We start from the raw sequence: 23,308 nt of genomic DNA on the forward strand, positions 1-23,308 counted from the left end.
TTATTACTAAGTTGTAAAAAGTTTCCTATTAAAGCTACATAGGGGAAAGCAGAAAGATCCTAAGCCGGGAAAAGGAAAAATTCTTCTAAGTGGGAAAAGGGAAAAAAATTTCTACCCTAAGCAGGGAAAGGCAAAAATTCTCCTCAAAAAAAATTCTATCTCTAAACAGGGAAAGGGAAAAAAGTACCTACTCTGTTTTCTCATCTCTTTGTCCTCAGTACTTATATATTTTTCAGAATACATGATCATATGTTTAAAAGTTCACCACAAGTTCACACAGAAAATCAAATCATAAGTTGAAATAGAAGTTCACAACAGAGCATGTTTGCATGCATATCCATTAGGACTAAACATCCATCACCTGTCACAGCTCCACAGGTTCACAGAAGGTTTAAAACCATAGCTAAGTTATTAGTGAAGTTTTGTATAAATAAACCTAGTTAATATTTTATCTTCTGTCATAGCACCTATAATAAATAGTTTCCTTTCTATAACCTTTGATTAATTGTTTTACAACCTCTTGGAATGTGCTCTGAGTAAGAGAAAGTCTGGGCACTATCTAAGAACAGTTAACTGGTGGCACTTGGGAGACCGGCTGAGTTCTCATTGCAGTTTTGACTATTACAAAAGGATCTAATAGCAGAGCTTACTAATCACTGATATAATTTTAGGAATTCTTATAGGATCATCATTAAGACTTAAGAAGTCTTCTATTTGTCTGTATAGCATCACTATAAGACAGTACATCTTCATAGATCTGCAGATATCTGCTCCAAAGGGGTGTGCTATTACTTAGTGATTGCTATATACATTTAATAATAATAGGAAAAGGATATTAATAGCAGGAATCTTTCCCAAAATGAATTCTCCTATGACCTTGCCTTATTAGAGAGAACCTGCCACAGATAATATAATAATCTGAAGCAGGCCATCTCAAGAAGGCTACCAGCTAGTTATTAGCTTGTCCTATTATAGCTCCTGACAAGTTTACACTGCCCCCATGGCTTGCTTGGACTTCCCTCTGTCCATCGCACATGTATTCATCTGGTCCAGATCGTTTACTTCATCCCCACAATGTCCATGGTCTTATGAATGAATGCTATACCTCAATGCAACCTTAAGGCTCTCAGTCCTGGGAACCTTTAGCTGACTCTGGACCGCTGGCTGAGATATCGCTTGGAGTTCTCTAATGTCTAACTGTGGGTCCCTTTGTATCTACATCTTTACCAAGTCTGTTCGTGTGCCTCCAGTGGGGTCTCATTGAACTCTTGAGCCATGTTGGGCCTCTTTAATCCTTATAACATTCTGTCATAAGATACACTTTCATGAAAGATTTTTGTTTTATATTTATGCACATCTGTGCATGTGGGGGCATATGAATGCAGTGCTCATGTAGGACACTGGGGTGAGGGTGGGGCATAGAATACACTGGAGCTGGAGTCACCCAAAGTTTGAAGCTTCCAGACATGAGTGCTGGGAACCGAACTCAGATCCTCTAAAAACATAACATGGACTTTTAACTGCTGCGCTATCTCACCAGGTGCCCTATGCATACACTTCCTTTACTCACTTTCAAGGCATTAAAGGCATTACTATGGTGGAAGGACTTTTTTTTTACTGTTTTTAAAATATCAGTGCTGAAGGCATGATCTAAAAGTTAAAAGCACTTGCTCCTCTTACAGAAGACTGGAGTTTGGTTCCCAGAAGCCTTGTTGGGTGACTTGACCACGTGTAACTTCAGCTCCAGAGGATCCAGTGTTCTTTTCTGGCATCCATAGGCATGTACATGGACATACATACATACATTCTTACATATATACATACATACATACATACAAATAAATATCTTAAAATAACTAAATAAATAATAAAATGTTGATATATGGAGTATAATGTATGAGAGTTAATACTGACAACAAAGATTGAATTAAAGATTTTTTTTTTGTTTATCAGTAGCCAAGTCTCAGGGATAAAACAACTTGAAAATATACAGTCAACAGAATTGACTTAGTTTGTGACTTTATTTCTATTAAAGAAATCCCGACATTCGGGAAAGACACAGAAGTTTCTGTCTGACTGATGTAATACACTCATGACTGTTGCAATTTGCTTACATGTACATGTGCATGTGAAATTATCATTCTAGTGTCTTAAGGGGACCTTCGACTAAAGGTTTCCAATGACCACTTGGCAAGGGCAGCCAGCCATGGCACTGTTAGAGGTGGGTGCCGTGTGTCACTTACTGCATTGAGTTGCACCAGCTCATTCTCAGACTGAGCAGACTGGCTGATTTAAGCACAAAACTGAAATCTGACCATCTAGGCTCCAGAGCACAGATGTTAGTTAGTTGCAAAGGTTGCTGTTCAAGGGCATCCTAGCGTCTGAGAGAGATGTAGGGATGCCTGCCTTTGTATAATTGTGTAATGAGAACTGCAGGAGAGATGACCTTGGGAAAACAACACAGCAGTTATTTCTAGAACATAAAAGTGACTCACCGCAGCAACAATTAAGCTCCCTGTAAAATAACCTGTACATGACGAGGCGTTACTACGAGATATACGTCAACAAGTGAGCCAGTAAGTGCATCCATTAGTTTAAATGTAGATAACACTGGGATCCGTTTTCGCCTAGCTGCTTGGTGATTGTTTTCTGGAAGACTGGTGACAGATGAGGTTTAGTTAAGATATTCCTGGGTATGAGTGGTGAGGTAGCTGACACAGCTTTTTTTTAGCAATCAATTCAGTCTGATGGGGTGACAGCCATGGCTCATTCTCATTCTAGCAGTTTACTTAGAGAAATGGACCAGTGTTTGAACACACAGTCAACAGGTGTTCTGAGTTACACAGAGGCCCAGAGAGCAAGCAGAGGTGCTGACTCACACGAAAGGTGACCATTATTAAGTGCATTTTAAGGAAAACATGGGAAGAAGTAATGGAAACAGAGTTGAAATTATTTTTTTCCTCTGAAAAATTAGGCACTTTTATCAACTTCATGTGTTAATTTGCACCGTTCCCATGGAATTAGGCCAAAGATTTCAAACTGCAACACTAGCTGCCTATGGGCAATGTGCTCCTTTGATTCTCTGATTTCCTCTTAATAAATTTTTAGATTTTTATCTAATTTTATGCAATAGCCACGAAGAGAATCCATCATATGGAGAATAATAGAATGATACAACATCAATGCTCTATGATAGTATTATAACTGGATTTCTTTTCTTTAAGGTTAAACCTCAGGCCCAGGCAGCCTCATACATCTGACTGAGCTGCTTATTCGCTAGTAAAGAGATGGATGGTGGTGACAGTCACAGAGGGAAGATTTATTCTATCTGTTCATATTTGGAAGAGAAACAGATAAAGGGGTCAATTGACTTCCGGTCTGCTATGGGGCGTGTGCTTTAGGTGTAAGCAGAGGCAGAACTGGACAAGAGGAATTTATTACTGGGCACTAACAGAGGTCTGCCCATCTTCATCTCAGCTCCAGTTCTGTAAGGAGGTCCGACCAAGTCCTTATTTCTTGATGAGACGGGTTTCTCAGGTAAATCGCTTCAGCTGCCTGATGGATGCTCGCCTCAAAGGCCTGTCCTATCAAGTTGTCCATCCCTGACCCAAGGACATGGCAGGGTTAGGAGAATGACTTATCTCTGTGCCTTCATCCACAGTAAAGGAGACAAGAAGATGCAAAATGAGGCGGAGATGTCAAAGTTTTGTTGTTGTAAAAATATAACAATAAAAAAAAATGTATAGTTGTCTTTTACCTCGCTGGGTCCGCACCGCGGTGTCCCAATATATCTGCTAGATATCTTGGCGGAAACACATCCCAGCCACTTTCCTACACTCAAACCCTCACATAAAAGAACACACAACACAATAATCTTAGATCCAATTGATAGATATAATTGCCCACTTAAACATACAAAGCCCAGTACCATCCATCCCTTAGGAACATTGATAACAACCTGTAAATACACAGAGCGGAATCTTAACGTCACCTGCCATGGCTTCTCACCCTCTCCTCTGTCGTCCTGTCTCCTCCTGTCTGTTCTAGTCTCCTCCTCTTCCTTCAAACTTCTCTTCCGCCCATCCTTCCTTCTCATCCAATGACAGGCCTCCTCCTATCTTGTACCTGCCTCACCTGTGACATCATCCTACAAAGTTTCATTTTGCTTTTGGAATTGTGTGAGCCCTCTGAGGACCCAGTGTTTTCCCACAACAACAGATTCTTATTCCTTCCTCAGGACCCTTTATCATGATGTGGTTGATATCAAGAGACATTAACACAAGTCTTAAAAAGAGTGCTTAGAAGATAGTATATACTTATTCAGCCAAAGTCCAAATTTAGAAAAGTTTGGCATTATACAACAATATATGTGTACTTATATAATTCTACACATGTTGTGCCATGAACTATGATAAAGTCTTAAAAGAAATCTTTAGAGATGGGAACCACCTCAACAGAGAGTGTTTGCCAAAATGCTTCTCGTTTGACACCACAAGCACAGAAAAGAAAACAGATACATTTTCAATGTAAAATATGTTTAAGTAATAATCAGTGAAGAAGCCAGTAGCTACTCGTAAAGTGAGCAGGCTGCTTTGTCAGCTTGGATATGTGCCTTGTCCATGTGACCAATGGGTCATATGAGTAGTTTAGACATGGGGCAGTCCTATAAAGATCAGCCTTGAGAGTGAGTAGCCATTGTGCTAGGCTAAACTCAGTCAGAGCTGAGTGAAAGCTGACATATCAGGGTGTGTAGGAGGCAGTGGCTGCATAGAGAACTCAGTAACAGCTTCAATCGAGGGAAGTGGGAGCTGACTTTGGAGACATCTGTTTCTGCTTTAGGAGGTAAATGAGGGGATGCAAAGAGACGGCCTACCCTTCCTGCTCTCAGAAGCTAGAGGGAAGAACACCACCATTTCCTAGTGGGGTTCTAGTTGCTTTGTGCCTCTTTCTCTTGAGATTTCTTAGAGGAATTGGAATAAGGTAGCATGTTTGTGTATTAAACTGATCACTTAAGCAGAAAAACTAAAAAGGAATAGAAAAATCTGGTCACAGCAGAGGAAAGAAAACAGCAAAGCTGGACGAAGTAGACTCTGCTTACAATTCTAATACTGGGAGGCTGAGGCAGGAATGTACCCATGTATATAAGACTGGCTTGGGTTACATATCAGATACACATCTCAACAAAACAAATGCATGAAGGGGTGTTAGATCATGAATTTGACGTGATTAGTTCAGGTGGAGATGCTGGAGATCTGACTCTCATGAGAACATGGCTTCTTTATCTTCAGAGTAGCCATGGTTGAGACCCTGTGATTGTGCCTCTCCCAGCATTCGAACTTGACACTGTACATGACAGATACCAGAACACTAGGGCAATGCTTAGCCATTTTATAAGCCTCAGACTGTTCAATGATGGGTTCAAGTTAAATGTGTTTAAAATATAAAATCTTCTGGATTTTTATGGCTTTTTCAAGGTAAAATGCAATAAAATCAGTGTTAATTAGAGAGATCATGATTTTAGACTAAGTAATGATGAGAATGATTAATTTAAAAACAATTCTATGCCCTAATGTTTGAAACAATTTGTAACAGACTGAGGTGTGAAAGCTCCTAGAAAAACTTGAGTTTTATGGACAGTAAAGGAGTTTGAACAGCCTCAATTCCTTAAGGCATGGTATTGCTTTTTAATTCTTAATTTTTTGTTAAATGACAAAAATATTGAAAAGACTGTAGCATATTCAAAAATAATTTTATTTTCTGACAATGAAAGAAATACAAAAATGTTTAAAAAAACTTTTAAAGCAGAAAGCATAGTTCTAAAATGAACCATTGCCTCTTAAATTCAGAATGAATTCATCCAAATGAGGCTAAGCATAGTAACAAACACTTGTGATCCCAGTATTTGGGAGTTCAATGCAGACGAGTCATGATTCCCAGACAAGCCTGGGATACACTGAGAGAACCTGTGTTAGGAAAGAAAAACCAAGAAAAAATTAAAACTAATAAATTTTATTAATAAATTGTATCATACACGGTGCCATAAGACAATATACACAACAAAAGGTTGATTATAGTTGTTGCCATGTTGATTAAATAATTATAGGACAAATATGTGAAAAGGGGGTATTTATGGGAAAAGAATGATTCTGACCAATGAGAGAGGCAACTCATGATTTAGTACATGTCATATATTGTCTAGATAATGACAGAGTGTAAGAATTCCTCAATAAGAACCAACAGTTTGGGGAGGTCTTGGTAGTATAGGGGTGAGCATGGCTGCCCTCTAAGAATGAACTGTCCATGTACTTACCACTTCAATAGAATGCTTTCAGTCTAAAAATTCATTCATAAAATTATGGTAATTCTCTTGGTAAATAAACATGATTTCTATTTTGACTGATCTGTGTCAAATCCTGAGTTTTTAAAGCCAACAGAAGCTGTTTGTCAGTTTTGATAGTTCGCTGCTGTTAGCCAGGTTTCTCAATAGGTTTTATCGTCACATTCAGTACAATAACTTTGTTTGAAACAACCTGAATTTTATTTGAACTACAAAGACATTTGTTCTTGGCCAATAATAGAATGGAGAAATAAACTCAACAATCAACTTCTAGCTCTAGAGGCATAGTTAAGAAAACAAGTGGGGGATTTATTTATTATTTACCCTTTCTCTTTCTTTTCCTTTCTTTCCATGGCTGGTTCCTTCCTCGGTGATGCATGGCACTTTCAGCTGTCCTGGCACTAGAATATGTGCCAGTATATTGGATACTTTTCTGTTGATATGATAAAATGTCATGACCAAGGCAACTATGGAAAGAAGGGTTCATTTGCATTATGGCTATACGGGGATGCGGCTGTGTCATGGAAGGGAGGCCTAACAACTGGCATCAGAGAGACCTGCTGAAGCAGAAGCTGAGGGAAGGGATCTTTAACCACAAACATCTGACAGAGACAACAAATATGGAATGCTTGAAGCCTTCAAACTCTTTTTTTTTAATCTTTATTAACTTGAGTATTTCTTATTTCCATTTTGATGGTTATTCCCCTTCCCGGTTTCCGGGCCAACATCCCCCTAACCCTCCCTCTCCCCTAGCCTTCAAACTCTTAGTCCACCTTCAATGACATACTTCTTCCACCACAACTATATCTCGTAAACCATTCAAACTGTACCACAAACGAGAAATTAAACATTTCAGATGCCCAAGACTATATATTTGCTCTCCACATTTTTAAATATTTATTTATGTTAAGGTTTAAAATTAATTTTCTTGGCTAAACTCAAGCATGCATACAACATTAACCACAGCCACCATGCTATGCAAATAGAATTCATGGACTCATCTGTCTAAATTGAGTTCTTGTGCCCTTTGCCCATTGACTCCCTGGTATCAAGTTCAGCCTCTGGTCACCACTGTCTAAGTGTATGACTGAATTATTTATGTTACTTATGATGCTATGTTATCCAGGATTGACCAGAGTCCCTATTGCAGTCTTTCTACATTGTGGTGGTTTGAATAGGTTTGGCCCCCATAGACTCATGTGTTTGAATGCTTCGCCAGCAGCAAGTAGCACTATTAGGAAGTGTGGCCTTGTAGGAATGGGTGTGACCTTGTTGGAGGTGGCACTAGGTGAGTTTCAGGTCTCCTAATGTTCAATCTACTCCCAGTACAGAAGAGACCCTTCTCGTGGCTGCCTTGAAGACAGTCTCCTAATGGCTGCCTTTGGATCAAAATATAAAACTCTTGGTTCCTCCTGCACCAAATTCAAATCTGCCTGCACACAGCCATGTTTCCTACCATGACTGGCTAAGGCTCTAAATCTGTAAGCCATCCACAATTAAATGTTGTTCTTTATAAGATTTGCCTTGATCATGGTGTCTTTACACAGCAATAGATCCCAAACTAAACATATATCTTATATGCCTTTTCATTGGAAAGCCAAGCTGGTCATCTTCAAAGCATAAATTAACAACTCTATTCAATCAATTCTCAGTAGCCATGCTAAAAAGAGGAAAGAAGAAAAGTTTAACTTGAGCTCAGGTTCTCTTTTGCTAGGTCTGAGGTTAAACATGAGAATTACAAGGGAGCGGTTATCTTTCTTTCAAAATGCTTAGAATGGACAAGTTCAATAGCTTTCTGTTTGTTTCATGGAGAAGTGCAGGAAATTGGGGAGAAGCATCTTTCCCTGCATCCTGCAGATTTGAGGTTGATATGCCGCATTCTCTTCCTGCCTGTTGCTTTGTCAGTTAGGGTCTTTCCGTGAGCCTCAATAGGAGCTGAAGTGACAAAGGAAGGGATGGAGAAGGAGAAAGAATGGAAAGAAAGGAAGAAAGGAAGAAAAAGAAGGAGATGGAAAGAAGAGGAGGAGGAGGAAGATGAGGAGAGGAATTTGAAGAAATTGTTGTGTGTGGAAGAAGAAGAATGATACTAAGGGAGGGGCATGACGAAAAGTGCAGACAACTGGTAGACCAAGGATATATATGTCAACTACTCTTTCTGGCCAACATTGCCAAAAAACATTGTCCTCCAATAAGAGGCTAAAGGAACATGAGATAAATCAGAACTCAGTGGCTCAGAGAGTAACAAAAAATTAATACCACCATATTGAAAAATAAATAAAGCATCCCTGGTGGGAATTTAGCTTCACAGAGCTTCAAACAATTATTTGTAGAATTGTGGGATTTATGGGCTCATCACATTCTCCGAGAGGTCTAGTATATTCAGACACTGTTATGGCACCCTGTGCGCCTCTCAGTCTTTCTTTTTACTCTGAGAGAATTGAGTTCTGTTTGTTTTATCTGTTTACACTGAGTGGAATTGGCTGTGAGTTTAACACACTGTATAATCTTTCCATTGATTCTCCTTTGTCTTGCTCATTGCACATTCATTTCCTTTCCCCTGAGTTATGTCAAGATAAAGTTATTTCTGTAGAAGAAAGTAAAATGATGGGGAACACACATCAAGGCACTCGAGATTTTTAAATTAAGACACGGTTCTGGGGCAGACCTCACAGGGAGATCTGTTCTAAGGGATGGCAGCTTCCTGCTCTCACTTTCTGTTTGCTCACTATACAGAAAGAGAGATGAGAAATAACAAACTAACATCACAAAGAAGGAAACTGAGACATAGAAAACATGGGGCAGGACTCACTGTGGACAGCTACTGAGAAACCAATTACCAACCCTTTAAGTCAAACCTTGTGGATGTAGAGGGAAAGTTGGGTCATGTTGGAGCTATTACCAACCACAAGTGACCACAGGGTTCAAGGTGTTTAAGTCATTGTCACAGCAAAGTAATTTCTCTGGGTTTTTCTCTCCTTATACTGCTAGGTCCCTGGATGGAGTGAGTCACCCATAAAGAGTATGGGCAGAACCACAGTGGCTCTATAACAGTGCACTCTGAGGTATTGAAGGTCAAATGTGGGAAAACTCTGATAATTAAGGTCAAAGTCTGCCATGACTGGATAGCTTCTGGGCTTGGCCCATTATCAGAGACTCCCTTCAGCAATGAGTTTTCTCCTTCTATGATCTTGTCCGGCTAAACTCACACATATGCCTCTACCTGAGAAATGTTACATATCCGCCATCCGATGAAAGGACAATTTCCTTTCTCCTGACACAAACTCTGCAACCAGCAACTGAGATTCCTGAAATGCTTCCCCATGCTAATGCGGCATCCCATGCATCCTAAGTCCCCATCCAATGACCATTGCCCCTCCTGGATGTTTCTGCCCTCTCTCCCCCAAAACTTTATAAGCTTTCAACCATCCTAAGTTGATTTGCTGACTGGACAACTGGTCGTGATGTGGTCTTTCACCGTATGATACTCAACAGGAATTCTGAACCCCTATTTATTCTCTCGTCCTTAATCCCACTCCACTCAAGGACTGGATCAGCTGATGATCCAGGAGAGTAGAGAGACCAATTGAGAATTTCTGATTACCTAGCACTTTCTCACAGTGAATCTAAGATGTGCCCCTCAATTTCTCCATGAGTAACATTAGTCCTGGGAACCCACACTAACCTTGTCATTCATTAACCATGCATGTGGGAGGAGCTCTGGAAGATATTATATTCCCTTCACACTCCTGCTTTTTTTTTTCTGTTACTCTGCTAAGCCCACAAGCAAGCATTTGTATGTTTGTATCATTCCAGCTTTGCCGTTTATAGTGCTAAAGGATTCTACACATTTCAGATTCAGATTAGCCAAAAGAAGACTATAAGTTGAAGGTCAGCTCTTTTGCTTATGCCAATAAGGGAGTAAATAGAAGCCCCATCTACACTGAATAGAGATGTCTGAACAATGCAGCTTACATAAAAAGGAACAACTTGAAAAATAATTCAATGACAATTGCCTTCATAGAATTCTGTCTATCCAACATCTAACACCTGATGATCCAGAGAACAGGGAGACACTAGCCCAAGGCTTCAGTTTGGCTGTGGACTTGTGATTACCCTCCAGATTCCTGTATACAGAATGAGTGATATTCTGCTTGTCAGGAAACCATAGGGGGACAGGGCAGACATCTACCTCCTTCCCAGACTACTGGTGAGACTATGTCTAGGTCATCCCCAGGTCTTCCTAGCGGACCCTCTAATTCTGTTGCTCTGTGAAGTTCCTTCTATGAAGGGTTTTTCCCAGTGAAGAAGTGAAAAGACTCAAAATCTTCTAAGAAATAACACATCTCAGATTTTATTAGAGAGGGGATAGGTGGCAAAGAATTTCTTTGTTTTTTGTTGTTCCATTAAAATAAAATAAAGTAAAAAAGATTCAGTGACATCACTGGTCTCTGTTCTTCTCTGGCTTTAGGAAAGATCAGGTGACACCAGTGTAGACTGTAAACCTTATCTGGCCTTTGCTAAAACTGTTTTCTGTGTGTTCAGTCAGGGGAGGGAAGGAGATGGGTTCCTTCATGTTTAACCTACAACATTCTAACATGGTGTTTCATAGTTCAAAAATGCCACATGATAAAATTTAAATAGTTGATTTAAAATGCGGATAAATGTATGGTCAGCATCTATTTTTGTGAAAAGAATTTCATGAATACAGTAAATTATTTAGAAAGCATCAGGGTCAGTGTCACTATGGAAACTCTGAAAGTACAATCTAGTCTGTGTGGTTGGGGAGACAACAATGATGCATCCAAGTGGTGATTCCTGACAGTGAGTGGGTTTGGATGTGGAAGGTGAGTTCCACTGTCATTTATTTTCAGCTCTGGATACATGGTCATGAGATACATTTTCCTGCCAAAAAGACTTAATTATCTGTAACCTGTTTTCCATCTGTTTCCTCTCAATGGCCTTTTATATCCTGGTCCCTAGATCAGGGGGTGCCAGAAGTGTGTTAAGACTGGATTTGCTGGGCTGGGGATTTAGCTCAGTGGTAGAGCGCTTACCTAGGAAGCACAAGGCCCTGGGTTCGGTCCCCAGCTCCGAAAAAAAGAACCAAAAAAAAAAAAAAAAAAAGACTGGATTTGCTGTGAGATTAAAGTATGACTTTGTGAACTATGAGTCTCATCTGATAATTTGTTTTGTTTTCTTTCAGTGAAAAAGGCAATTGAGCTGAAGTCCAGAGGAGTCAAAATGCTACCAAGCAAGGACAGCAGCCACAAAAACTCTGTCTGTGAGTTACCTTCTTTCTATGTTGTGATCCCTAATGATGTGATCTACAGCTTGACAAAATCATTTGTGTTTTAAGTCGGCATTAGATCTGATGCTCCATCCACAGGGCTGGGGTGACACTGGCATAGCTTATACATGACAGGTTTTCTCCCCTGTCCCCACCAAGAAAAGAAGTGACAAATCTGATAACTCCTCTCTGAACACTAGAAAATGTCCTCTCCTATCTCTAAGCAGTACTCTCTGTGCCATGCTTGAGAATTCAACAGTAAGGAAAAGGAAGAAGTAAAGAAAATGTAAGAGCTCAATGTGTGATTGAGGGAAATAGTTGACTCTAAAAGGACAGCTGAAGACAAAGTGAAGTATTTTCTAGAGGAAGATGGGGCACAGACTCTGGCTATACAAGCTCTTGCTATGTTTAGGTTGAAGATTCATTGTCAATAATACTAAACCAGTAATTCCTTGTGCAAGATTATTGTCAAGATATGCTGAAATATTCTATATGGCCCTTACCTATCATTGTCATTTGGGCACTGTACAGTTAGTTATCCCATGAAATGCTTCTATGTCTAAGAGAGAGGAGTCAGAATTTCCATCAGTTATCACAGAGTTTAGCAGCAGGGGACCTTGTTCTGTAGAGGTCAAGAGAGATACTGACACTGGTCTCCTATGTGGCTCTCTTGTGGCTTGAGGTGTGCTTGTTAGGACAAGTTCTGAGCCTGCTATGAGCCAACAAGGATGGCCATTTTCCCTTTGTGTTTGCTTGATTCCTTACCATCTCTTTGAGGGCAAGGTGTGAGAAAGCAATTTACATTCTTCACACTTAGCATGGCAACTGACTGCATGTGGATTTTCACCAGATTGGGTAACTTATGCATATTAGAGATACTATGCTTTATTTTTTCTAGTGCCCTCCAGTAAAGTTCAGGCTCAAGCCCCTCAGTCCCCTTACCATAGCTTCTTAAGACTACACAGTGAACTTAACACTAGATAGTTTAGAGTCTCCTGCAATTTAGGCTTCGATGACATTTGACAAAATAGGGTCTGTAAGGTCAATGAAAAGGTCAGGATGAACTGTGAGCTGTCAGCTATCATCCTAGGTAATCTTTCTGCAATGTTCTGCTCTCATAGAGCCTTTTTTTCTTCTTGAGAGTCCTCCTAGAGAAAAGAGGTAACAGTGGTCACCATGTTAAAGTCCTTCCATAGGGCAAGTCTGAGCCTGAGAAGACACAAGACATGTGACCATCTGATACCTCATAGGAATGGACTACAGGAGCTGAAGTTTCAAAAGGGAAGCTTGAGACTTGGTAGTTTGGCATGCGTGTGTGTGTGTGTGTGTGTGTGTGTGTGTGTGTGTGTGTGTAGAGCAGGCTGACCTTGAAATTGTCAGTCCTTCTGGCACATGTTGAGATCACAAGTGTGCTTTACCAGATCCTGCCATTGTGTAGGCTGTGGTAGATACAATCTCTCCTCCTTTTCTAGGCTTTCCCCTGGGCCATTTTTATCCTGTATGCTTTCCCTGGGAGGATGGACAGCTCGGTCATATAAACAGCCATAAGGCAGGAGGAAAGCAGATGCTTGTTTTTACTTTTCAGCTGGAAACAATTTCCTCATGCAAAGTTAATGACAAATGACTACAAATTTAATATACATTTGCTCTAAGGAATCGACAGCACACTCTGGTCAGCTATTGAGTGTTGGGTTGCAGCTGTTTCTGTCAAGCAGAAGACAAGAGTAGGTTCAAGAGCCCTGTCTATTCTAAAGTTGCTTTTAAATGCATGGTGAACTTGGCAATAGCATATTGCCAATAATATTGCTGGGAAGGTCTTGGGGAAGAATATCCACCAAACAAATGGAATAAATATTAACAGCGTGCTTCTCCTTTTAGTTTATTTGTGTCTCCTGTCTATATACGTAACATTTTTATTGTTTTGTACTCAATGTCATCTACCTTTAAAATTATACTTGTGTGTTTTTCACTTCCATCACTCCAATTCATCCTAATTTTGGATACAACCATGTGTATCTTACTTTGGTTTTATTGCTGTGAAGAGACACTATGACCAAGGCAGCTCTTATAAAGGCAAACATTTAATTGGGGCTGGCTTACAGTTTCAGAGGCTCAGTCCATTGTCATCAGGGTGGGAAGCATGGCGGCCTGCGGGCAGACATGGTGCTGGAGAAGGAGCTGAGAGGTCTACATTTTGATCTGCAGTCAGCAAGAAGAGACTGTGGGCCACAGTGGGCTCAGCTGAGCATGTAGCACCTCCAAGCCTGCCCCCAGAGTGGCACACTTCCTCCAACAAGGCCACACCTACTCCAATGAGGCAACACTTCCAAATAGTGCCACCCCTCTGGCCAAGCATTCAGACATAAGAGTCAATGGGGGAGATTCCTATTCAAACCACTGCACCATGCTATTGACAGACAAGTGATACCTGATTGTGTTCATGCCGGCATCCACTGCACTGGCTGCTAGCTTTTCCTTTGTCTGATATAGAAGCTGACAAAAGATTCAATCCATGGCTCTGCATTAAGGCCTGTACTTCAAAGTGGAGCCTCACTCAGGACCACGGGAAATGGGCAGCACAAGCTTAGAATATTTGCACGATGTACTTGAATGACTGGCAAACCCATTTCCTAAAACTGGAAATTTTTCTCCTCACTCCCTGGGCCATGGTGTACCCAACCATGCAGCATGTTCACCATCATTTTCCCAGATTTTGTTTTTTTTAAGTTTGAAGTAACTATAGAAATCAAATAAAAAGACAAAAAAAAAAAAGACCAAAACCAATAAATAAACAAAAAAAACTAGGGGCCATACAGTCACTGATTAATTATGTTTAAAAAACAAGTATCCCATCTTGAACCGGTTCTTGTTTCCTTAGCTCAGTGTGACTCAGGACCTAAATCTCCCAGCACCAGGTTTCACCAGGGACATCTTCTGGCCTAGGTCTTCTCTTTATAAACAGATCTTCAGAAGCTAAGAGGAAAGCAAGCAAGAAAGTGGATTCTCATTAATCCAGTACATCTGGGAGATTAGGAAGAGAAGCCAGCTCACCATTTTTACCATTTTAGAAAATTATTTTCATGTGACCTACTTTGAGAAGAGACCTAGGAAGACAGACCTGCCATTTCTGACTTCACTCCTGACTCCAGCTTTTCCCATGCCCCTGTCACATAGGCCCATCTTTCACCCCGGAAGTGTATCAACCATAGACAATGCCAGTGCTCTGATGCTTCAGTTTGGAATATATCTTCAGGCAGCATCTTCACAGGTTGTAATTGCTGGAGTGATGGGAGGTGTGGTTACTCTGCCAATCAATCCTCTCAAAGAATCTTCCAATGAATATTACTAGTTTTGCCCATCTACAGAAAACACACTGTGTTTTATAAAAATGTCATCAAAGATACTGTGCTTGCTGTTAAGTGTGCAGGGGCACCTGACATCATCAGAGCTCATTTCCAGAGCTTGAAGGCTCTAGGATTTATTTGAGTAATAGCATACATGTGTGATCTCTCTCATTGCTTAATAGAAGCTCTGCTTGCTGTTGCAAGAACCAGGCTCCTCATGTGGAGCCATCCAGATCAGCTTTAAGGCAGACTTTTAAAGAAGGAAAAATAATAGTCCCATTAACCTCTAACAGCCATCCGAAGGTTTAATAATAAAAAGAGGGATAATTGCCCCAATCTGCTTTCTTCCATTGCATGTAATTCCAGGGTGCATTGCGATCATTACAGATCTTCGCTTTCCTCAGAAGGCTCTATCCTCATATTGCATGAAAGTACTAGACTTAATGTAGCGCTTTATAAATCAGGTTAGTAAATTATGCAGCATCTGAATAGGCTTTTGTCACTGCAGGAGCTGAAATATCTTCTCAAATACCCAGGAAAACCTTTTTGCAAAATGCTGATGGCTAGATACACCTGGGGAAGGGAAGTGAAAGGAGATATTGCCTGCAAAGCTAGGCAGTCCACCGTGTCACAGGACACTCACATGCACGTGATTCTTAAGGCAACCAGGACTGTAAGATCCATTAAGACAAGAAAAATAGGACACTATTGGGTTATGGATGGTGAAATTAAAGTGCACACCTACTGACAAATAAAAACGCTCTTAGAGCATCTGGAGCAACCAACTCTAAAGCCTGACTAACTACCAGATAGAATTCCCTTAGCAACAGGACTAGAGGCTACATTCTTTTATTCCTAAAACTAAGAGAATCTTAGAAAAGTTACCTCCTCTGGCCCTGACTGTGGTATGTCTGAGCATGCCCATGGCAGATGCTAGCAGCTCAGCACATCATAAATGTCTTCATCAAACTCTGCAAAATAAAATATCCTGATCTTTTTATCTTTGGAGCTCAGGATGACTGTGAGACTTCTTGCCTGCGGGTGTCTATAGAATAGAGGGTACCTCTAATGTTGGTCAGAGGAGAGAGCCTAGACACTGATAGGGAAATGATCTTATGTGATTCTATAGTTGGGAGTTTGGTCAGAAAATTCCAAGGGATAAATTGATCAATCATTGAAGCTCTCTTCTCGATTCCACTCAGTGTGTTGACTTTGGACACAAGGAAAATAAGTCAGCAGGATCAAGTAATGACACTGGCTTGCAAGGTAGATTAGTAGGTGGGTTTCAGAATCAAGACATACTCTGTGGAGAGAGAGGGACTGGGAAAAGATGCCTAGCCCAAGCCAGGTCATTTCATTAAGAATACACGCTAAAGATATAAAAATGCTCAAAATAATACCAAAAGCATTATATTTGTTACTGTTTTCATGCAATTACAGACTTTCACAGCCAAGCTGACTTCTCTTTCCCAGGGAGAAAGGAATCAGTTTGTCCATAATTCATAACCCTGCCCTCAGTCTATGAGGAGTTTTGAGATAATTATGCCAGATTCTTTACTAAGAGGTGAATATACTCATTATTCAGAGTCGATTTTAAGGAGTTTGATGGATTCTTTGTGATGTGGCCCATGAAAGGAAGGGCTCAAGGATAGTGCTGATATAGGCTACAGAGCAGACAATGTGTCTGCCTTTCTCAGTTAGAAAACTTGATGCCCAAGATCAGCCAGGGTGGCCTAGGAGTGAATGACTAACCTGCACGCAGTCAAACTCCTCTGATGTCTGTCCCCAGTTCTGTGCCTCCCAATGGGTGACATTTATACCCTGATAAAGATGAAATAGAAAGGAGAGGAAGAGATTGATGTGGAATATTGTTGAGAATGAAATTAGATCCAGTAGTGGCATGCTTGCCTCTGTGTGTGTGTGTGCGTGCGTGTGTGTGTGTGTGTGTGTGTGTGTGTGTGTGTGTGTGTGTGTGTGTGTATGTGTGTTTGCATGCATGTCCATGCACACATTTGTATGTACACTTCCAAGTGCTTCCCTTGTGTAAGGCCTTCCTTTTAGCCATCCTCCAGGTGGCTACTGCTAATTTTGACTTGACACCCATGAACAATCTTAGACTACCATGTATGTGAAAGCATGCAGCATGTAATTTTCTGAATGGGCCTTGCCATTCAGCACAATTTCCCCAAGCTCCACCCCACTGGAGGTTTCTTTCTGGCTGTATGGATTTTCAATGCCAGATACAAGCCAGGCTAATTACTCATTAATCCTTTGAAAGATCATGGATCTGGGTCCAGCATGAACAATTATGAATCAAAATGCTTCAAATGTTTGCCAACAAGCTTTTGTATGAATGGAGCTCTTCCCTTGGATGGATGCCCAGAGGTAGAATTACTTCTATGCTCCATGATGACCACATGTTTAACTAGCAAACTAGCAAATTATCAAACTGTCTTCCATAGTCACTGTCCCGAAGGTAATACTAGGATAGTGCAAATGCACTTTTCATTCTTTGACCTCATCCATTCTGATAGATGGGTACAAATGTCTCAGTGTGGTGATAAGTTAAGTTGTAATTTTTTTACTGACTAATGCTAGGGAGGATTCAGTCATCTGCTCTTTTTTTTTCTTTTTCAGAGACTATTTTTTTATTAATTTATTTATTATATATAAGTACACTGTAGCTGTCTTCATACACACCAGAAGAGGACATTAGATCTCATTACAGATGGTTGTGAGCCACCATGTGGTTGCTGGGAATTGAACTCAGGATCTGTGAAAGAACAGTCAGTGCTTTTAACCACTGAGCCACCTCTCCAGCCCCAGAAACTATTTTTGATTGCTTTGTTGCTGCTGCTGTCGTTGTTGTTGTTGTTGACATTTCACCACTAGTTATATAGTCTAGATCCTAGTCCTTTATGGAACATATGGAGTACAATACTTTCTTTATGTCTGAATGTTGTCTTTTAATATTCTTCAACGCTTTTTTAGAAGAATTGGTTTTATTTATCTGCTAGATTTCAGTTAAAAAAACACATATATCTGGCTTCCCTTGGGAGCATAGTAACCTTGGGCAGGATGACTATGGGTCCAAGAGGAACCACAGGTTACATCTGCCCCAAGCAGTATCATACCCAGAGAATAAGGAAAGAGAAAAAAGAGAAAGCCAGAGCCTCCAGAAGCCTATAACCTTCTGGGTGCAGGTCTGTTTCAGCTTATAGACCTAATATTGTAGATGACAAATACAGGACTGTCACACTGCCCTCATTCATAGATCCACTTGCACGTGAGCTCAGATGAGCTGTATTCATCCAAGAATGAGATTTAAACCATGAAAACTGACTATAAATAATAAAGATATGAAGAAATATATTTTCCTGATTTGTAGTCACTTATTTCAACATTCTTGATTTGTAATGTTTCACATGTGGTCTTATGATTTGAGACTAAAGCTGACAATTGGTTTTTTTTTTTTTATTAACTTCTGAATGAAGTGGAATAGTCAAATATATACAATGATGGTTTTAAGTTATCAGAAGGGCTCTTATTAATTAGCCTATTGATTGAATTAAATAATTTAATTATAATTATTGATTATTTACTCCTTATAGTACTTGTTTTGTCATGTCCCTTATATTCAGTGAGTTGACACTCTCATAAAAAGAAAGCAGGCTGCAGGAAGCCTCAGTGGTAGAGGAAACACAAGCCTTGCTTAAGATGTGCTTAGTCTGTGGTGAGGCAGGAGTCAGTGGAGAGTCAAATCCTGAATTACAAGTGACATTCTTTAAAGAGTCAAAATGCCATGTTACCAAGTTTTTCTCTACAGGCAGCATTAGAATTCTGCATGTTCAATTTGCCTGTTTAAATCATCTGTTGGATAGTTTGTCCTTGAGTTGGACACACATACAAAACAACAAACACCAGGAAGCATTCAAATACTCTGCTTGGAATATCTATCTGGAAATATCACAACTTCTGCAAAGAATTCAGTTTCAAGAACATGCAAGAACATTTAGTATTCAAGTTCTACCTGAAGGTGCTGGTTTTCTATGTAGATATGGATGTGGTAGAACTCTGAGTTTATATACTTTTGATATTGGGGAAAATACCCATATGTATGAATGGTATGTTAAAAAAAGAGATGATTTAAAAGGAAAAAGAGAAAAAGAAAAGAGCTGATTTGTATATAATTTTAAAAACGATTAAAGAAAATCAGGAAAGTATCTGATTTTCTTGCTATGAGTATCTCCTCTGAAAATACTACAAGTAATATTAATAACATACTATCTCTTTTATGATATTAGAAACTATCAACTGAGGACAGATTTGATGGGTGTATAACCTCATCCAGCAGAGGGTTTAATGTCAGTGATGATTCTAGTGAACTGTCCTATTACTTATGTTTGGGTATAGGTGGCCAGTAAGACTTATCTATAGCATTATTTTAAGTAATTAAATCAGTTTTTAAGACCACTCCCAGCCTCTACTTCCCTACCACCCTTATGGTCCCCACTCCTCACAAATCTCTCATGTTTATAATGATTCATGTATCCACCACTATTCATGCAAGGAGGTAAGAGAGGTATGTAAGCCTTGTCTTGATGACTGATAGCCTCAGTGTCTCCACGACTCCCTTCGCTCTGCAGCTGACCCCCTCTAACCTCTCCTTGGGTGTTCTTTGACAACATTGTAACTTCCTCTAGTACTACCAGCCTCCAAAATCATGTCTCCCTCATCTGCTAGAGAGCAAATGAGCCAACATTCCAGGGTGTGTCTGACGAACTAATTATTATGAAGTGAAATAGATTTGTGTTTCTCGTGATTCCTGCATTAGAATTCAATGTAGAAAAAGAGTTAACTGAGAAATTTGTTGTTGTTGTTGTAGCTCAGTATCTCTTATGCAAAATTTTCAGTTAAGCTAAAGCTTGAAAATTCTATCTTGGTACAATGGGGGTTATTAGCTTACGTTAATTACACGTAATAATGGGGTCTCCTATGACCCCATTATTCTCAAACACTTCCACACTGTACTTCTATCATGTTAATCCTGATTCTCTCCTGTCTTCCTTCCATTCCCATCCTCCTCCTCTTCTCAACCAGTGCTTGCAAGGACGTGTGTCAGCACAAGACACCTCAAGACCAAGTTCTCAGCACAAAGCCTTATTTGCTTTGTGAGAGACAAGCACAGGAGAAAAGAAGAGGAAGAAGGTGAAAGTAACAAGAGAAGGGGAAGGAGGGGTATTTGTCCTAGGGCACAAAGGATTGGCTTTGGATAGAGGGGAGACTCTAGCCTACAGGAAAATAGCCCTTGATAAAGGAAAAGGGGAAACCTTTGTTAAAATGAGTTGCTTTGCATTGAATGGCCATGCTAATTGGGTAAGGAAGTGGCTAAATAAGCGGATAGACCTTGGTGGCTAGCTTGAAAAATGTAATCTAACAATTTATCAAGGCAAAAGGAACGGGGTGGGGGTGGGGTGGGGTAAGGTCTACCAGAGCCATGTTTCCCAAACTAAGACTACTAGAGCCCTGCAGTGTGCCGTGTTGTCTTGTTATGATTTTGGTTTTGATTGGGATTAATTAGAGTTACCCACAGGCATATATGTCAGGCTTTATTTTTAGGTACATGGACAACTTTCCAATTTATATACCACTGAAGAATGAAGTAATAAAACTGTCTTTTTATTCAGCAGCTACTTCGGCCTTGGAGCAAGATCACTATCCATGTTTAAAAGTCTTGTGGTATCCAGGACTGAGATCCTCCTGCCTTCTATTTTGCTGCCGTTTTATGCATTTTTCTGGTTCATTAATGAAGGTATTTTGGGTATCTTCAAGTTCACTGTCCCGCAATAGTAAACAAGGAGAGTTCCCAGTGGATTTCTCTCAGTGCTGTCAGGACCCCTGTGGCTAGACTATGCTGAAATCTAAGTCTATGGTTTCTATTAGGATACGTTCTGATTATGAGATGTCTCATGGTTTTGAGCAAATATGCCCTGTCATGTGGCTCATAGTAGTAGTATGGCGTCTCAACACAATCAACTCCTACCTTCTGTCCTTTTATCTCTCCTTCACCATAAACCCTGGATAACAATAACCTTTGCAGCTCTCCAAAGCTCTATCTTTTCCAGGATGTTCTACAGTGGGAGTCATGTAGCCCACGGCTTTTCCATATCAACACCATTTTTGTTAAAGTGCATGTCAAGTTTCCTCCATGGCTCTGTGGTTTCTGCTGCTGGGTTATTTCCATTGGTTCAGAGATTTATGAACATGAGGCATCCTTATTTACAAACTTAGGTTTGTGACAAACTGTGACCCTTTCCTCAGCACTGGCCCTTCTGTCACTTGTTAGAGTCCTTGGCATCTGCTGCAGTCAGTCTTCTAGTTTGGACCCGTTGGGTAATTAATTGGTAACTCAGCTTGGAGGTTTCAAATTGAATTTCCACTTATGACATGGGGTTTTGATTGAAAATATTTTGTATATTTATGATCCAGCTGCCTGTTGTTCTTAGTGAAAATATGTGTCTAGATTTTCCCTGTTCTTAGGTGTTATTTTTTAAATTAAGATGTAGAGGGTTTTACTGGAGGTGGGGAGGCATCTGTTTGTTTGAGTTTGTTTGTTTGTTTGTTTGTTTGTTTGTTCGTTTGTTTGTTTTCTGAAGCCCAGGCTGCCCTGAGACTCATAATTGATGCCTCAAATTCTCTACTCTCCAGCACTAGTGTAGTCTTTGACAGAGAAAATCCTCAGCTTAATAAATTCTAATTTATTTTCACCACGGCTTTCTAGATTAACAGCTTTTCATCTTATTCCCAGGCCTGTGAACATGTGGGATTGCCTTTTGCCAGGGTGCAAGATCTAGGTCTAGAGTCTCTCTCTAGTGCATATGACCCTTGAGCTGCCCCATCACCATGGACTGAAGGAACCAATGGCCCCTTTGAGTCTCCTCAGTTCCTCTATCACTGTTCAGTGGACCCCACTGCTCCTTCTCTGTCCTAGCTTTCTATTGTCCCTGGGAGTCTTTCTCAGGAATGCCAGGCTGTATTATATGCTGGGACATTAGTGTGATCTCCATGTTTCCAGAGAACTTGAAGTGTCTATCATGTTCACATTGACTGAGGAACAGTTTAAATGTATGAAGAGTTCTTGGAAGAAGTTGAGCATAGAAGATTTTGCAGGCAGTCACTACATTTCTCTTCATGAGAAAACCTGAAATTAATGTTTTTCCCCAAATTGCTGTGTTTGTTTTTCCCTCTGGATTTCATTGTGAAAATGCCAATTATAGCTCTATAGAGAAACATAGGATTCACAGATGTTGATACAGTGCTCCACACATACCCTTGAGAACAGTTCCATGGGATTTTTTTCTCCATCTTTATTAAATTGGGTGTTTCTTATTTATATTTCAATTGTTATTACCTTTCTTGGTTTCCAGGCCAATATCCCCCTAAGCCCTCCTCCTCCCCTTCTACATGGGTGTTCCCCTCTCCATCCTCCCCCCATTACTGCCCTCCCCCCAACAATCACGTTCACTAGGGGTTCAGTCTTGGCAGGACCAAGGGCCTCCCCTTCCACTGGTGCCCTTACTAGGCTATTCATTGCTACATATGCAGTTGGAGCTTAGGATCAGTCCATGTATAGTCTTTGGGTAGTGGCTTAGTCCCTGGAAGCTCTGGTTGCTTGGCATTGTTGTTCATATGGAGTCTCAAGCCCCTTCAAGCTCTTTCAGTCCTTTCTCTGATTCCTTCAATGGGGGTCCCGTTCTCAGTTCAGTGGTTTGCTGCTGGCATTCACCTATGTATTTGCTGTATTCTGGCTGTGTCTCTCAGGAGAGATCTACAACCAGTTCCTGTCAGTCTGCACATCTTTGTTTCATCCATCTTATCAGGTTTGGTGGCTGTACATGTATGGGCCACATGTGGGGCAGGCTCTGAATGGGTATTCCTTATGCCTCTGTTCTAAACTTTGCCTCCCTATTCCCTCCCAAGGGTATTCTTGTTCCCTTTTTAAAAAGGAGTGAAGCGTTCGCATTTTGGTCATCCTTCTTGAGTTTCATGTGTTCTGTGCATCTAGGGTAATTCGAGCATTTGGGCTAATATCCACTTATCAATGAGTGCATATCATGTGTGTTTTTCTGTGATTGGGTTTCCTCACTCAGGATGATGTTTTCCAGTTCCATCCATTTGCCTATGAATTTCATAAAGTCATTGTTTTTGATAGCAGAGTAGTATTCCATTGTGTAGCTGTACCACATTTTCTGTATCCATTCCTCTGTTGAAGGACATCTGGGTTCTTTCCAGCTTCTGGCTATTATAAATAAGGCTGCTATGAACATAGTGAAGCATGTG

General features: G+C 40.4%; 2 protein-coding genes across 2 annotated transcripts in view; both read left to right on the top strand.

Annotated features, from left to right (window-relative positions):
• Erich1 (glutamate-rich 1) overlaps nucleotides 1-23,308 on the top strand; it is a gene marked incomplete at its 5' end in the record, with an annotated part of 52,793,804 nt that overhangs the window by 50,487,872 nt on the left and 2,282,624 nt on the right.
• The window catches only part of Csmd1 (CUB and Sushi multiple domains 1), a 1,600,021-nt gene that overhangs the window by 1,045,383 nt on the left and 531,330 nt on the right, over nucleotides 1-23,308 (top strand). For both annotated transcript variants that reach the window (XM_087588866.1, NM_001037327.2), the window contains exon 7: nucleotides 11,541-11,618. In XM_087588866.1, the coding sequence (XP_087444992.1) occupies nucleotides 11,541-11,618 (78 nt within the window). The remainder of the gene's footprint in view (nucleotides 1-11,540; nucleotides 11,619-23,308) is intronic.

The sequence above is a fragment of the Rattus norvegicus genome, chromosome 16 (genome assembly GCF_021556685.1).
Source record: "Rattus norvegicus strain SHRSP/BbbUtx chromosome 16, alternate assembly SHRSP_T2T, whole genome shotgun sequence".
NCBI classification, from domain to species: Eukaryota; Metazoa; Chordata; class Mammalia; order Rodentia; family Muridae; genus Rattus; species Rattus norvegicus.